Raw genomic sequence first — 18,905 nt, forward strand, 5'->3', positions numbered from 1 at the left:
TTCTATATTCTACCACTGCTGAGGTGGGAAAGGATTTTTGGTGTCCAAAATGAATCTAGGAAAGTTTTGCTGCCTCTCAAAAGTACTATAACAAATGAGGAAGATTTGACACTACTGCAATATGTAAACATATTCAAGAATATGTATTGCTTTTAGCCAAGCACAAACCATCACATTATTTCAGAAGAAATATTCAAAACAAAAAGAGTTAAATCTCTGCTGATTGCTTCCCTGTGGTTTAATTAGTGAGGCAAGGCAGTAAGGCATCACAAAATTTCCATTTTAGTTTAACTGTTCCCCACAGTCAATATTTTATGCCTTTGTTTTTATTTCTAGGTTCCAGGGACATGTATAAACTATTCAAACTTTTCCTTTTGTTTTCTACCATGAGAAATCCTGGACACAAAGAAAAATCTTATAATGGACCACTAACATTCCTTTCCTCCCCTTCTCTTTCATAAACAATAAACTTATTGTACTCCAGTAAAGATACACAGACACTCTGGTTTACTCACAAAGATAATTCTGCAATCCAGGTTACTTCTGTAAAAAGCAACAAGGATATGCAATTTCAGCACTCAGACCTGAAACATGAAAGAACCCTGAACACTGTGCTGTGTAATGGCAGCTCTGAGAATTCACATAACAAGAAGTATGATCTCTTGCTGGAATCTCATCTTTAAAAGAAATATACACCAACTCTCTGTGAGAGACTGAAATGGTTAATGGCTTAAACACTGTAAGAATCATCACAGGACTTCTGCCCACTCTAGCAAACTGCAAAGAAGCTGTTCATCTGAGACCAGCACAGCACCTCACCCCACCCCGATTATGCCTACTGACTGGTGTGTGGAAAGTGACAGGCACTTGAGATAAGATAAAGGGGTGCTATTGTCCATTCATCCCAGGTCTGGGAGAAGAATGTATCCACAAGATGCTGGAGAGATACTGGAATGCTGATAGCTCAAAGATTCAGGGGCAAGCGGGCGATGTGCAAAGTACCCGCCCAGGTGCAGAGGGCGAGCACGCCCCTACAGCTGGTGTTGAACAAGATAACGAAAGAGGCAAACCCTGAGGCTCGGGGAATGTCTTCGTGTCCTTACTAAAGTGAACTCAGCTGTGGTAGCTCCCTTGCCGGGGAAGAACTGGGACATTCACACTCAGCCTGAAGGTTTTCCTCTCTGCTAAAGGGCCATAATGGACTCTACTGGGCTGACATAGACAGCTCTAAGGTCTTAGAGGGTGTCAAAGGCTTCCAAAGCATCCCATGAACCACAACCTTAATCCACAATCATCATCCCGTGTGAAACTCCCCACCCCAGGAGAGGTACCTGGGTGTTCCCATTCTCACCTGAACCTGAGTTGATGAAAACTCAACAGATGTAGTGCTTTAGGGGGTGCTGTATGACTTCCCCCACCTCCTGATGGTCTGCAACCACCACTTTGACCAACAGACATCATAATTGTAACTACCTACTGGTGTAAGGATGCCTTTTGTTGGTGAGAATTTTCGACACTTGTCCCTTCCTTATAAGTTTTTGAAGTGTATATTGTCATATTAATATAGACAATAATAACCAAAATTGCTACATACCTGCTTTCCACTGCAACCAAATTGTTCTGCAATAAACCCTACAGACATTTAGAAACACCAGCCATTCAGTGTACTTTTACTCTAAGCTGCCCCAAGGCATCCATTAACAAGAATCTACATTGCCCTTGACTTTCTGGAGGGGTTGTAGCACTCTCAATTGTAATCTTTTGCTATATAAAATGTCACACAATCTCTCACCTGTCTTTTCTTTCCTCTAAAAGACTTTTTTCTTCTAAAATATCTCAGGGAATTCTTTTTCCTTCCCCTTAGAAGGTGACCCAAAGATAACGATAAACTAAGAGAAGGAGATTGGCCAACAGAATTTCCTTTAGAAGTTTATCCACTGTCATCACAACAATCTGGGGGCAAGAACATCACCTGTTAATGTTTTTAAAGGCCCAAACATTTGGTGTTGTCAGTATCAGTCTTCTTTAAGAACTACAATCACTTGTGCCTGCATAAACCATCACTAGGAGCCCTGTAGCTCTGAGTCTTACTTCATGGAAAACAAGGCAAAAATTTCTAAACCAAAACTTAACCAAAATATTAAGCATATCACAGGAGTCAGACCCACACATGAAAATATAAATGTTAGATTCAAAGCTTGGAAACATGGTGTGATATTATTTATACTATGGGTTTTTTTGAGGACCCATTTTCCCTTTTTTTTCCTGTTTGTTAAAATTCAGAAACCTGTGAGAATATGTCAAACTTATAAAACTGTTCTGTATTCTCAAGGAGAAAGATTCTAAATAAAAATTTTGCCCACCCTGACCTTAATCTAATGACACAGGCTTTAAAAAAGATAATTGAAATCTAGAAAATCCAATGCACAAGGGCTACCAGAAAACAGCATGTAAGTTTAGCACATTTCCAGTCTTCTCTGCTTAATTGGAATTGGAATTTTGCTCTAAGTCCTCCTCACTACAACTCCTAGACAGCACAGAAGAGATCAAAATCCCAAAAGCAGTCTTTATCTCACACCAATTACTACAGTGTTTTTCTCTTGTGTGTCTAAAATTCACTAACTGGTATGAACACTTCTATTTTACCAATATTGTAGTTTTCATTTATGAGACCTCAAATATTCAGGTATTATTTTTCTTTGGCAATTTCTTAGTAATGTGTTTAGAAACTTAAACACACCTGTAACAGATGATAAAGCTGATCAAAATGGTCAAGGCCACAGGGTGCAACATGCTGAACTGTGTCTCCTCTGCTTGTGTTATCCTGTAGCCGTACAGAGAACTTCCCATATTCTTACAGCAGAAAGCTTCCCATGAGAGCTGCACATGTGAAAAAGAGGTTTTGTGGATTCTGTTGACAGAAGTGAACAGTTGAGCCCCAGACCACAAAAGAAACCACCCATTTTCAGCATTTTGTATAAACCCATGCTAAGTGTCTCAGGAAAATTTTCCAAAGATTACATAAAAAAAAGGGGAAGAAACCAAAAAATGTAACAGTATTTGAAAATAAAAGTTACTAATATCCCATGCCTATTCTGCTGTGTGGGCAAAGTCACACAGGGTGATCAGATATTCCAGAGTGACCAGGACAGGCACATAATGGAAACTTTTTTCCCACATCTCCAAGAATTTTACCAGACCATCATTTTGTTGCAAGTTTTACAAGTGAAATGTAAGAACTTCCCTCTCTCACTTCCTCAGAAACTGCAATCCTGGAAAAGGCTGGCAAATGGCCACAAGAGTCTCATATAAAACCTGGAATGTTACTTGCATCCAATTTTTCCTTCCAAAAGTGGTTTATTTTCACCCTACCATGCAATCCTATCCAGGCATCATAACATGAGGACAAGCCAAACTGTGCTCTTAAGATTCAGTTAGACAAAGTAGTCATGGTTTCAAGTTCCTGTACGTTCAGCCATCCAAAATTTAGAGTGGATACATAAACTATCATTACAAGAGTTCTGGAAAGTGGTGAGCATCAGAAATAAGTTTGCAGTTGTCTTATTGTTTTATACTTTTCATTCATTTCCATTTTCCATGGAACTCTTGGGTTCCATGATTCCCACAAGTCACAGAGCTAACATTAAATATTTCAACACTGGAAATTGTTTATGGTTTCTTAACTCAAAAAATTGTGCAACTATGCAAGCAAGTAGCCATAGAAACTGCGGTAGAGAAAAAAACCAAGTTTCATCTAGGAAACTGCAGTGTATTTTTAATTCTTGCAAATGCTATTCCATTATATTCTACATGTGAAAAAAAAAAAAACATTAAACATTTACAGTAACTAACATATATTTCTGTTATGTGCTAAAGGACACTTACTACTCTGTTGTATTAAGTATTCCATTCCCTTCTTTGTTTTCTCCTCTCTCCCTTTATCATACTACCACAGTTTTTTCTGTTAGCTTATGAACACCTGTATAAAAAAACTTTGAAGAAAAATTCACTCTCTCTAGTTATTTTTATGCAAGTAGATTCTGAGAGTCAGTCATGTTTACTGTCCTGTTAAAAGCCAGCTTTTATGGCATGATGTTCTTAAACTGGCTATGAAGTATTCATATTTCCCAATTCTAGGAACTTTGCTAGGAAGGCATTAAATAAAAAGTCCATGAACACATTTGATGAAATAAACTACAGCCTGCATTACTAGATAACACAGTTAAAGCAGTCCATGAAACTGGAATGAACCACTGTTTGGAAATGAAATGACTTTAGGTACCCACATCCCATGTGTGGCATGGATCAACATACCCAAAGGGAGAATTGCATTAAGTCCTGTGCCATCTTACACAGACACTTTCTTATAACTATTGCTTCCTAGTGATGGTAAGCAATTCCACTGGTATTAGTGAACACAAGACAGAAACACTAAAATGTTTTCTACTCAACCACCTCTTTCATCACAATGATAGTATTTTATGAAGACTTGAGGGATAAAACTTCCAGTAAGAGAAATACCTCAAAACCATATGACAATGTCATTCATCTACTTAGAGGACTTAAGATAAAATTATTCCAAATAATTTGTATCTTTTATCAATACTATATGTCTCTTGACTTCTCTTACAAAACAATGATTATAAGTATCTTTCTGTCAAAAGCTTTTATATCCCAAAAATGTCTGAGAGCAGAGAATATACTCTTATTTTTAAGATAAAGAACCCAACCCAAAAAACTGTTCCCAAAGATTTGGCAGTCTTACGAAGCTACACAGGCTTTGGGGGCTTCATACTTTGTTTTGGGAGGCTTTTTGGCTGAACTATTAATCTAATAGTGCACACAAGTTTCCAGTACTTCTGTAACGCTCTGATGAGTACATTTTAATTCAACCAAATAACATACCAACCAAATCCAGAAATGTACAGATCACATCTCCAGTCCTACAAGACATCCACGGACTGAAAAAATAGAGAGCCTAGATAAAGGCAGAAACATTTCTGTTGACTCTGGCATAGAAATGCATCCTCTTGATTTGGAAAACAAAGGCCAAGACCACAAGGTCCCTTGGGAAGCATCTGGTTGGAGATGTACTGGGATATAAGCAAAGCTGTGCAGAGTCACCAGCACATGTGACTGCCAAGAATACTGCTCTGGACTAGTGAGAGGTGTCCACTTCTCTGTAGCTCACAGCACATATTTAGAAATGTCTGTTTTGGTAATTTCATTTATCAAATGAATTTTTATACTTATTTAGTATTATAGTAAAAAGTATATTGTTTTAATGCATATTAAATAATTGAATCTGTGTAGTACTTTAACCCATAACAACATGGATTTAACATTTTTATCAAGTGAAGAAACAAAGTACTGCAAATAAAAAGAAATTTGGACACAAGCCCAACATGCCAATTTATTTTTTATTTTCTTTCTATTAGCAGACTCTAGCTTGAACAATTCTTCCTCAAAACCATGCAGATTTCACTGGACAGTACAAGTATTTGCTATAACATCATTCAGGTACATTACTTAGATGATTAAAAAAATCTTCAAACACTGTACTTCAGAAATAAAGAAGCTGGAGAACAGCTTTGACAAGATTCCAAAAGGTATGCATTAGTTTTAAAATGGCAAACACTGCTTATTTTTCTTTCCATAACCAAATGATAAACACTGTACCAAGGAAAAACCACACACAGCCACAAATGCTTCATAAATTCGTAAATCATAAATCATCATATTCATACTTTATCCTTACAATATTTTAATCTGGTGGTTGCATCTACAGAGACCATCTATTGAATGACTGCAAAACTGTGTACCTATAATAAATAATGGATCCACTAAGTCAATGATAAGGTATTACCTTATAAATAACTGCCAATTCCATAGACACATCAAGACAACATTCCTTACAAACCTTATCACCACCCTACCCAAAGTTCACAAATTCAACAGTAACTACTGAACATACAGAGAGCAAAAGCATACATATAGCCAAACAAGTACCTCAACACTCAAATTTCAACATATGTAATTTATGTTGTACACATTAATTCATAAATTAATGCAAAGCTTGGTAAGGTTGTGCTATTCAATGTTTTGGCATCTTGAACATCAAATGGCAAGGATGGACAGCATTAACTTTACTTGCAGATATGGAGAATTAATGGAATGTTTAGATGGGATAAGTAAGATATATCCCAAGAGAAAAGCAAAATCATATTGTACTTTTCATAATTAAACCATACTTCTGTAAAATCTGCCCCTGACCAAACCTTTGCACTGTGTTTTAATGAAGAACTGATTTTCCATGCTGACAACTACTGCTTTTACATGTGGGGAAGGCCTGAAGTAGTTTGCTTCTGGTAAAAATTACTCCTCCTTTCAGAGAAAATGACTGAAAATAATCTAGGCCTTCTTTTAAAATATTAAAAGCTTGAACTACGGAGATTAATGTAACCACAGACTGACAAAAAATTCCAAGCTGCAATTCATGAGCATATTCTTTTTAACCTGGCTGCTTTTCACAGGATACTCTCTCTCTCTTCTCCAAAACCAGCCCCCTCTGAGGCTGCAACGGTGTGGAGCTCTGATGAATCTTTTGAAAGCCTGGTATAACTTGAACGCTGGCCTCGCTTGTGAGCAGCCGTCTTCAGGTTCTCATTCTGAACTGCAGTTGAATTGGAACCTGAGCCAGGGTGCAGGATAATTTGAGATGGATCTCTGATACCTTGTATTTCTTCAAAATTTTGATTAGCTCGATTGCTTGGAGCACTGTTGTTATTTAAGGTGACTGTACTAGGGGTTCTGTTTAAATTATAGACTTTCTGGCAGGCTGGCCAGCTCTCTTCGGGGCTACTTGCTATCAGGCTGCTTTCAGAAGGGCTTTTCTTATCTTCTGAGCAAATAGACATGCGAACCTCAGCTGGATCTTGAAGGCCACTAAGGCTGTGTGGAATTCCTCTTTTTGCACTGTGACTGTCATCTTCAAGCTCAATGAGATTTGCCTTTTCAAGCTGTGAATCATCTGCTCCTTCATTGTGGAGGGAATGATTTGGAGAACTTTCGTTGGATCTTACACCAGAGTCAGATGAATCTTTCTTATCCAAAAGGGCATCTGTCAAATACTCCTTTGCTTTGATGAAGGTTCTAATAGGTTCAGAACCATGTTCTGGAGATTTGGGCTGCTTCTCTATTTTGATATCTGTTTTCTTATCTTTACCTTCCTTAAGAAGTGGAGTATTATCTGATTCTTCAGTTCCTGACTCATCTTCATCACTGGGAAGTTTCTGATATCGGAGAGTAACTCCCTTAAGCTTTAAATCTGCAGCCTGGAAAATACTTGGTCTTTCCAAAGACTTCTTTCCTGGCAGAAGCTTGGAACCAGATTGATCAGATTTTTCATCTTCTTCAGTAATAGGATCCAAAGGAGATGCATCATTAGTAGAAACACCTGAAGTACTGTAATCAACATCATTCCTCTTCAGTAAAAAGGACTTTCTTCCATCATCTTGTTTCTGTTCACCATCTTTTCCTTTTTCCTGTTCTGCACTGGAGTGCAGGGAGCCCGCTGATGTGCTCTGGCCCATATAGAAAGCACTTGAGCTATGAGGGGAGGACCTCCCACTTACTGTGGTAGAATTGGCACCTCCTTCTAACTGTGACATTTGAGCAATATACTCTCTGTATGCATCTCTGTACTCTGCCTGCACCTTGTCTGTAAGCTTTGATATTTCAATACTAGAATCTTGAGAGTTAAGACTTGAAAGACTTGGAGTTCTACGAGTTTGTGACTGGAAAAAAAAAGAGAAAAAGATAGCTGTAAAGGAACTACATATTTTTACTTTTATCGATCTTACATGAAATAACTCAGAGCATTAAATATGTACTTTAAGTTATTCTTTTCATTGCTGCAAATAAGATTATGCAAGTGAAATTGTAAACACTATAATTAAAATAATCTTACTATAAACATATATATGGAATCACACACACAAAATAAACTTAGAATATATTCTGATTGTTGGTTCCCATAATGGAAAATTTCCACAAAACAAGAATTTATATCCAGTGCATTTGAGACAAACTCTTTTGAGCATATAATTATGAAAACTGGATTTGTATGTCAAGATGGGCTTTTCTAATACATTTCATACATTTACAAAATTTGCATTTCATATTAGAAAGACAGCAAGAATTCATCTAAATGTTGAACAAATCTCAAAAACATCTTTAAAAGAGCTCCACCATACATACTTCAATATATCCTGGCAAAATTCCATTGCACGTATCTGTTTTCAGAAAAATCAGTTTTCTGACAAATATAACCCTCTTTGCCTCCATGTCTGCTTTTAGAATTTGGTTTTATTTCTCACTATCCTACTCTGATATCATTGGTAACAAATTAAACTAATTTCCCCAAGTGTTTTGCCAATGATGTTCCCTGGTGAGTGATCTCTCCCTGCCCTTATCTTGTCCCACAAGCCTTCCATTATATTTCCTCTCCTCTGCCCAGCTGAGGAGGGCAGTGATAAAAAAACTCTGGTGGGCACCTGGCATCCAGCCAGGGTCAATTCACCACAACAAAGAAGCTGCAATACAAGTCAGTATTGACTTAAAAAATTCTAACAGGTGAATTCTAATGTTTTCTTAAGGACAAACTACCTTTCTCATTCCTTTGATTCAACTTTAGATAACTATATAGGCATCAGAAGCACTGTTTATTCAAATACATCAAATGTGTGTAATGCCACTTTGGTCTAGAAAAAACATACATTGATACTCCATGGAAATGGGCAGTAAGAGTAATTGTATCCTACAAACATACACAGACATGCATACACACACTCAGAAGTATCTGGGATAGAAATCTATATCTGGAATATACATCCCAAACCCAGTTTCACAATGGTGATTATTGAAAGCATCACCTATAGTTAGGAATTTGGGGTGTCTTTTTATTGTGTTGCACCTTCAAGATTTTATAATTTACTTTTAGAGATGAAAAGGGCTCACCCCACTGGGTTTGCTGTTTCTTTTTTTTTTTTTTTTTTAATTCTAACTACTACTTAGCCACCAACTGACTACACTTCACGTGGTCTCCTAAGATGCAGGAGAAAACTGACGACAACCTATGGCAGAAACCACAGTTGGAGAAGGATGTCTGTGGTGTTATATTTTAGTTATGCTCTGTCTCACCCCTCAAAAATGTATGGTTAATTCCAAGCCTGTAATCCCCTCTGAAGTATCATGTGTCTGTAATCCCATTGGTCCAGTCTTATTCCGCGCCTACTTTGAATCTCCCTGTTAAGTGTGCCGGAGGAAGGGGGCTCTCTCTCTGAGCCGGCTCTCCTGGCCGGTGCTCTCTCGGCCCCTCTCTCCCCCTCCCCTTCCCCCCCGCAAAACCATGCTGCCTCCCGGGGGTAGGACCCCAATAAACCCTGATCTAATGAGTACCCTCAGAAGCCGTGTGGAGTCTCCTTGCCTGCCTGCTGCTACCAGCAAACTCACAGCTTAGGGGGTCCCCCTGGGGACACCCCGCAGGGTCCCCCCAAATGCGCTGCAACACATATCAGTTCTGCAATCTATGAACAGGTTATATGTTGTAAGGAAAAGGTTCTAATGTCATGGAGCACTGTCTTATTTTCAAAAGCCTAACAAATATATTTGTTGAATGGGCTAACCTCTGGTTAGCACATAGCTAAAATATTTCATATACAAAGCCTGAATAATAATACAAAAATACAGAAGCCTTGGAAGACACCACCCTAGGCTAGATGAGAAAAGCATGATAGCTTCAGTTTTTTTGTCATGAAGAGTGATTACTGGAACAGATGAATAGTTTTCAGTCGGCAAAAATTAAAGACTTCAACTCAGGGTATGGTTAGAGTTTTACATCTCTGCAGAACTACACTTTGCCAAGACTGAGAACTGAAAGCATCTGAACTAACCTAGAGACTTATTTGTTGACTTGTCTACAGCAAGCCTGGAAAAAAGCTTCTTTTCCATACAGGTAAGCATGCAGAATACATTTCTCTATTAAATACCTGCCAACTTAAGTTACTATGGCGTGGAGGAGCTTCATCAAGACCAATTGTGTTGAGTTCTTCAAAGCTGAAGTTCAGTGTGTAGGGAGCTTGACCAGCAAGACTTGTCAGCTCAGTGTGAGGCAGCTCGGTGCTATGGCCAGCACGGCGAGTAAGGTCAGTGTGAGGAATCGCAGTTGTACCATGCTCCGTTGCTCCACGAGGATCTTCCTGAGCAGCCTGATTTTCTGAATTTCTCATTTCAAGTATCTTAACATGCAAAGAGAGACAGTTTAAATGTAATTACATAAATAGAAGAAATTGATAAACAAGAATTCTATTAAAAATAGGAATGAGGAATTCACAGCTGTAAAAGTGTTAACTGTATATGCAGTTTTGACCATGAAAAAGTAGAAAAATCACTTGATAATTCTTTTGTATATACAAATTATTCTTAATACTGCTCAAACCCTTGAAAGAACCCACATGCCACAAAAATACTTCAATTCTTGTAAAACTAGTAAGTGATAAATTACAGATATTAAAACAAAACCAAACACTTTGTATCTAACAATATATCTCATCATGTAATTCTTGGTGTTTTCAAGACTGACTTACAGTTGAGAGACACACTGTTATTTCAAGAAGAAAACTGACAATATCTAAAAATACTTAAGAGAAAACTCAGTTCTCTGTCATGCATAACCCTCACTGTAACAGCCTGGCTGCCCAATTCCTTGCACTTATTATTAACACATACTTTGAATTCCTTGACTTACTTCAACAGTCAGACAGAGATTTAAAAAATAGTTAAGTTCTGACCATTTCATTAAAATAAGCAAATTTCAAAAAGGGAACCCATACAGGAAAAAAAAGATCCCACAAAAAAAGGAGGTAAAACTTCAGAGTTCACAATCAATTAGGATGCAAATTCATAGGCATACAGTTACTCATTACTGCTTAAGACAAAAAGACAAAGTAACAAAACAGCAGATGCATTCATGCTTTAAGACAATACTTACAAACTTAAAGATGATGACAATAAGGAAGCAATAAGAAAGAAAGAAAGACTAATATTGAAAAAGCCTAATTTATGATGATCTGAACACTGAACAGAAAATCTTACCATGCTCCTGAATAGGTGCCAGTCACCAAAATTCATATTCATTTCTTTTTTCAATTCATCAATGTTGCACTGAGCCAAGACACGGCCATTTATATTTGCCTAAAAAAATAAAACTAAATAATGTAAATTATGGATACAAGAATTATGTCATGGCAGTAACAGACTAAAAAGGTAGAGGTAAAGCTGGATGCAGACTACTAGTCAAATTTCCCAAAGTCACTATTAAGTCCAATTCTATATAAAACCATATGTTTTTATAGAAGTCTATTTAGTGATGATTGCTGATGGACAAGAAACACCTATGGAAATATTAAACCCATTAAAAATGTGTATTAAAAAGGCAATATGATAGTGTCCTACATACAGACATAAGGAAACAACACATAAGTGGTGGAAAATTTCAGGGACAATAAGCCATATTGATCTGCTTACATTTCTCCAACTCAGAACAGAAATGGACGGCAGACACCCAAGCATTTGAAGATAATCAGACAATGAAGTCCCAGGCAGCATCTGACCCCTGCCTTGAGGAATCTAAGATCAAGTACTACCTCCATTAAGTTCCCTCTCTGCATAAAACAGGCTTACATTCCTCCCATCATCAGAAATTCCCAGGGATAGAAGATTAGACTTCTTTCTAATGTTCATCATCAATCAGAGATCAACACAGAAGTGCTTAAACAAGATCTATATTCTAGGAAGGTGATTCCTCACACTGGGCATGTTTATACAGTGCTTAACTTCCAAACCCACCAAATTCAACACAGAACCATTTCCATTACATAACAATGACAGGTATTTCTCTTTATACCATATATCAGTGTATGGACAGAATGTAAAAGAGGAACCATGTCTTAGAAGAGCAGCCAGAAAATGGAAGACCCAAGTTGAGAGCTCGGCTTACACTGAGGGATCTCAATGGTTTTGTACCCATATCCCAGCAGATGGTCTTAGTCAAACCAGGAAAAAGACCAGGCTGAGCCACTTTCTTCCTTCTTTTTTACATTATATCCCTTGTAAGAAATGCAAGAATAGAAGTAAGAGGAATCTCATCAGAGATAACTGATGAGCACATCCTTCTTTCACTCTGGAGAAAAGAAGCAACTAAAATTTTTTGCAGCTTCACTTAATGATCTGCAATCTAACATCCTACTTCTTGCTTTGAGTAACTTTGCTGAAGCTTCCTATGATAAACCTGTCTCTTAATCCTTGAATCAAATCCTTCCATATTATTTAAGATACTATAGGTTCCAGGACAAATTGAGCTCAGCAAAAACACTAATGACAACCTTCATATTTTTCCCTTCTTTCTTTGTAAAAAAGAGCACACACAATGGTGAAAAAAAAGAGCAAAAAACAATTCAGTGTTAATGTAATCACAGAAAAGAGGAGAGACAGAAAAATATACAGCGACCTTTTTCTCAAGCAAATAAATGTGGACTGTGATAAAGAAATTGAACCATCTTCAACATTCATTTACAACAGGAGAGATGTGCCAATTTTTCACAGAGGAAAAAGTAAGGGATACTGCTACCTAGATATAGAACACATTTGCAACCCTTTTTATTTTTTCATTAAACGTGGCAATTCTGAAAAAAATTTTCTTGCTTCTTTTCTCAGAATAACCAGTCTCATCAGCATTTATATTTCTGAGTGTTTGTCCTTTTCAACAGAGAGCATTTTCTCTGAAAAATGAATGCTTGTATTAAAATGTCCTCCAAACTTGTCACGCACAGAACGTAGGATGTTATTTTAACATCTGATGTGTTTAAATAAACATTTTCAAGAAAAGAGGTAACAATATTTTCCTCTCCTTGTGTATCTCCATGTTTAGGAACTAAACACATTAATGAAATTCAGCTGATACCTTTTTTATAGTTGCAGAGTACTGAGGTAGCATGCTCTGGTCCAGACCATCTATCTGCTTTAGCTTCTCACACACAGCTTCCACACTCATTGTGCTCAGAGATACATGGGATACTCCTGTGGCTGACCCTGTGCCTGCTCCCTGTAAGTGAGAAAATATGCCCATAAGACTTGTTCCAGTACTCAGTACACCCAGAAATTCACAATACACACTAACACAAATCAAGCTGTGTTCAACTATATTTCAAAATTAAGAGATGAGAATAAGAATGCACAGGCATTTTTAATTACTATCAGAATATCTATATATTGGGAAACATTAATTATATGTATTTATAGGAGAAAAAAACCTTGAGTCCTGCCTTTGTGACAAAATAACCTTCTTACATAATTTTAAGTAAAGAAACATAAAAATCAGAAATATTAAGTACAGGTTAATCAATTTACAATGAAGTTTCACTCACAAGTTTTCCTCTAAAGGAAAACTACAAGTTTTTAGTAGTTAGTTTGGTTTTGGGATTTTTTTATTTTCTCAAATAATGCAGATACAACTTAGATTTTTCTGTCTTAAAATCTCCTGGTTTATTATCAGACAAAGATGACTTAAAACTCAAAGACACTCAAAACAAATATAACTACTTGGATTAATTTTAACAAAAATTTTAACAATATCTGTTCATTTTCCAGAGATTCCTTCAGCTCTATTTATGCAAGATCAGCCAAGGGGCTGAACAGTACTGAAACAGCAGCACTGCAAATACAAGATACTATGAGGATGCTTCATGTACCCCGAACTTGGGCAAGATTCAGGTAGAAATTATTTATAATTCAGCTCTGTAACACAAGAGTTGTCCTGTTAATGTTGCTAGCTTCTGGGAATTCCAAAGAAAGTGTGGAAAACTAAAACAAATGCATCTGCAGGTAGACAGTATATTAAGGCAGTATGTTCTTTAAAAAAACCCACATTCCCCCTGGATGGGAACCTATGCAGTTACACTAGTGATTCCAAATTCCTAAAAGCAAAATCAGAATCAGTTCTATCAGTTAAAAAATATTTGTATGCTCTCGTGAGGGAGGTTGAACCTTCCCTTTTTTCCTAGCGTGAAGATTTGGGTGCAGCATTGTAGACTGTGCACCAAACAGCTCATTTTGGAGGATACAAGACAGCTTCTAAGCTTCAGGGATCATCATCACATGCACAAACCCTGGGATGTAAAAGTGCATTTTGACTATCCAGTTGATCAAGTTCTATTATATTCCTCAAATTACCAATGAAGACTGGTTTTGGAGCCGTAATATTGTCTCCCATTTTCATTTAATTACGTTGTGTCTAATTTTTCAGAATTAATATAAATTACTAGATAAATTATTAAATTACTAGACCTCAATATATTGCTTATGAAAACCAAGTTATCACAGAGAATGCCATTAACCTTATCTGAATTATCTAACCCAGGATATTTACAAATAATTTATTCAACTAGTAATTCCAAGGCAGCAATCCAAAACCCCATTATCTACTACCTCAGAGTTCTGACTTACTCTTATCAAAGATATCCTGATCTGGGGAGCTAGGCACACTCCTGACCCAAGCTACTCTCAGTTTCAAAGTTTAGGTAATATTACATGTAAGTGCCCCAAAGTTCTCCACCAGATGTCCTTGAAATGGACTTTAAAGTGTGTAACTATCAGCTTCATTTGGGATCACTACTGGGGGGGTTGTAGGGAATTTGAACTTGGCAGTTCACACACTTGCCTGGAAATAGCTGGAGCGCAAATCTTTGTTTCTTTAACCATTCCTATTTTTTTTAATGTCACGTCAACTGATGTGTTTAATAATAAACAAACAAAAGATATATCCCATTTTCTGGGAAGGCAATCTACTTAAATTACTGCAGAAAATTTAAACACTTTAATTCCACTCCAGTCTAGGCACTTAAACTAGGGTTTGGTATTGCTTTAGAGGACATGCTAGCTACTTTTCAGATACTGCAATGTCTTGATAATTAGGTGCCTATAATACCTTATTAGTTATCATATAGGCATCTAAAGAACAAATTTTAGGTCTTAATTTAGTCTGATTTTTAGCACATCTAAAAATTGTATCATGTCAAGGATATAAGCCAATCATCAAAATTATGAAAATGACAGAATGAAGCTTCACCCATAATCTATTTATCATATACTTCTTTTATTAACATCTTTAACTTTCCTCTTTAAGAAATCACTGTGGGTTATTCTTCAGAATACCAGCTTTATCCATTATTTCCTCATAAAACACAATATTTACTATTGGCATGAGTTAGACAATACATCAACAAAGACAAGATACTAAGTTAATTCAAATCTTAATTATTTTTTGAAAGAAGGCTTATCAATTAAAATAAAAGAAACTATTTTAGCCAAAATTACTTTGTGGCACCACTAAAATAAATGGTCCCAAATCAACATGTATTAGCAATTGCCTTTGTTCTCAGAATCTATTAAATACATTATCTATGATATACCCAGAAATAAATGAAGAAAAGTTTTAAACACTTCTAATTTAACAGATTCTCGTTCAGATCAAAATATTTTTCTAACAATCAAGGACAAGCAATTCTTTCTGCATGCATTAAGACCTAGTTTAGAAACTTTGCTTTCAGTGTATAAAAAAGATACATAAAAGCTGAAATATTTAGACTATTTTTGTTGAAGTGTGAACTGTTTGAAATAGATGCACATTAATCCAAATCATTCTTTATGAAAAGCACTCTCTGAAGAATAAGTAATGTAATAGCTTTAGGGATATTGTCATCATGTAAGTGAATTAAAACTGTACTTAAACTGACACATTTTTCAGCCTTAGTGGTTTTGTTAAGAGATGCTTAGAGAACATTAGTCGGAAAAGTATTTGCCATGCAAAAGCTAAAAGCAGCTTGTCAAAACAAACCTCAAGGCTAGTAATGAGCATTAGTTTACAGACAGCCCAGCATGAAGCACCAGTATGATAGCTTCTGGAATGACTCTGAAACAAGTGAATGAGAATTCACAGAAAGTGGCTGTACCTGTCTGTTTTTGTTTAACTCAGACTTACACAGCTTTGAGAAAAGGACAAAACAGAATTAAAGAAACAACAGCTTAAAGTGACATCACAAAGGTTGAACATACAGAGAACATGCTTTGAAGTAAACAAGAAATCAGGGTTAGGGCAGACACAGGATATTTTCATAATATAATGAAACTTTTAAAATAGGTCTCCAAAATATACATTTAGGATATGCTATACAAATACTATTTTTATGAGCAGACTATTCTGTTCTGCATTTGTAAAAAAACCACTTGCTATATTCCATTTTGCATAAAGGTTTTAGATTATGTTTCTGACAGAAAATCCTCCTTTTAATGAAACATTCTCCTGCCATCTCAAGATCACATACTACCAATGTACCTCAAACAACTTTTCAAACTTCTTTCTAACCAAATCTACCAATGCCCCTTGCCCCCACCCCTTGCCCCAAAAAGTCTCCAAAACAAATCAGCACCACCCACAGAATAGAGAAGTTATTTCTTATAAGCACAAATATTCAAAGCACAAAAATGCTACACAAAAGCACTGGAAAATCTGTAAGAAAACTCCTATGCCATACATTTTCATTCATGCTCAAACTTTTCAAAAGTACTTCAGTTTCTTAATAAGTACTCTATGTTTATCTATACTACATGCTCTGGGCCATGTTAGTCTACAGTCAAAGCACACATAATACTACATCTTAATGGATTATATATTCAGTGCAGTATGAAAAAATGTATTTAAACAAAGTAATCTTATTGGAACAAGCTACTTCTTAGAAAAAGAAGTAAAAATTAACATTGCAAACTACAGCACAAAATCAAGTTTACGACAGATAAGCACTGCTAATGCTAGTTTGATTTCTAACATAAAAGGGGATTCTGTGAACCATTCCATGTTACCATTTTATAACTGGTAACACTGCAATCCATCTACAAACTCTTCAAAAGGGCACTCTAGAAGTTTTTGCAGTTATTCAGAAATAAGCATTTGTACAGTAAAGCCAGCAGAAATGCCTGTTTGTCTCCATCACAGATGACAAAGGACGGCATCTTAAGACTATTTTCATTAGTGATTCAAGCTGATAACCTAAAATTTGCAATGCACCTTCATGCTGATACAACTAAATAGATGATATTTGGTCAGCTTACCAGTTTGACATCTATGTTTTGATCCACTCAGCAAAGAACAGTAAACTGTGGTCTGAGATAGACAAGTTTTATCATCAGCAACAGAATCTAAGTATAGAAGGTGGCTAAAGTAAAATGCTTGATACAGGGTGACTATACTCAAAACATTCCTGATTTTTACTAAGCTAACCTAGACTTACACAGATATTATGAGACTAATGATGATGGTCTGGAATTTCAGAACCTGGTCACTCCAACATCAGACTGATAACAACAGCAGACCCATAACTAGATCATGTAACAGCCTCCACACAGTTCTGTCAACTCATGCAATAAGCAGAAATTATGATCTGTATGAAAAAAAAATTATACTCCTGAGTAATCCTTTTTTTTTTTTGCCCTGTTATGACTCAAGCATTCAAAACAATGATTATTCCCTATTTTACACAGGAGTTGCAACATTTCTGGCTCCTTGCCAGTTTAGCATGAAAGACAATTTTGATTCTACATGCTCCTCTTGTTTTCAATCACCAAACCAATTACACATCTTGGTGTTCATTAACTACTTTGTGTAGGTTTTTTTATTTTATTTAATTACTTTGCGTGCATCAAACCATTTAATAAGTTGGATCACTTATACAGTAGCAACGACCCATCAATTAAGAGCTACCTAAATAGCTGGATGAAATTACTGTACCCATCATCTACAGATAATTGTAGCACGTAACACAAATATAATAGTTTCGTTTCATAGAAAATTCAATATAGTTGACAAAAGAAGTGGATTTAGAGTAGATAAAACCCTGATAAGACAGTGCATATCATATCCTGACTAACAACCTTCTTGTCAACTTCCCAAGAGACTTTAAAAAAAAATCAAAAGTTTTAGATTTACACCTATTTAGGTAGGTTAAATAGTGCTAAGTCTTAGAAAAGTATATGATCTGATATGCTGCATTACAGACTCACAATAGTATAAATTAAATTAATAAACAGATCTAACAAAATCTTCCATTATCATTATCTCAAATGAAGTTTCTTTCTAATGTTTTAATTCCTGTATTTTCTTACTTAGAGGCAGTAGGTTACTTAACTTAAAGGAGTCTTTTAAACGGCTGTTTGAAGCTGCACCTCAATGTGTGTTAAGATACACACTCAGCAGCAAGCAGCAGAGACATCCAGTTTGAGTTCTGCTGCTGGAACTCATTCACTACTTTGCCTCAAGACTAAATCCCACTTTTCCTGGCTTGTGCCCCTTGTCACAATCAGGGAGACACACACTCCTCAGCCATCACACTAATACTTTTGAGAAAGTCCTTAATTTTCCTTACACTGACAAGTCTCAGAGGTCTTGGAAAAGAATGAGATAAGGAATCAAAGACAAGGATGGCATTTCCAAAGGAAAAATTACTCCAAAGTCATCTCTTCACACAAGGTAAAAACAGACTTGGGAGAGAGAAATGTAGCATACCTTTTCAATTGCACTGCACATACGTGGCTTCTCAGTGAAAGTTATGTACAGTTAAACAGAGTTTGGAATCTGTGTGGGGTTTGTTTTTTCATTGCACAACAGTAGAAAGACATTTTTGCAACTATTTACTAAAAGAAAAAGTAAATGCAATCAAACTATAACTCTTGCCAACAACTATTGGCAGCAAATATTAAGAGAATCGTGACAGTCACATTAAACTCTTTGTTTTGGT

The 18,905-nt window shown here is 36.3% G+C and overlaps 1 protein-coding gene across 3 annotated transcripts in view; it reads right to left on the reverse strand.

Annotated features, from left to right (window-relative positions):
* Nucleotides 1-5,402: 5,402 nt before the first annotated feature.
* Nucleotides 5,403-18,905, reverse strand: part of KIDINS220 (kinase D interacting substrate 220) — a 75,361-nt gene continuing 61,858 nt past the window's right edge. For all 3 annotated transcript variants that reach the window (XM_053973646.1, XM_053973645.1, XM_053973644.1), the window contains 4 exons: nt 13,022-13,162; nt 11,155-11,253; nt 10,050-10,298; nt 5,403-7,796 (listed from right to left, as the gene is read on the reverse strand). In XM_053973646.1, the coding sequence (XP_053829621.1) occupies nt 6,528-7,796; nt 10,050-10,298; nt 11,155-11,253; nt 13,022-13,162 (1,758 nt within the window). In that variant the 3' untranslated portion in view covers nt 5,403-6,527. The remainder of the gene's footprint in view (nt 7,797-10,049; nt 10,299-11,154; nt 11,254-13,021; nt 13,163-18,905) is intronic.

The sequence above is a fragment of the Vidua macroura genome, chromosome 3 (genome assembly GCF_024509145.1).
Source record: "Vidua macroura isolate BioBank_ID:100142 chromosome 3, ASM2450914v1, whole genome shotgun sequence".
NCBI lineage: Eukaryota > Metazoa > Chordata > Aves > Passeriformes > Viduidae > Vidua > Vidua macroura.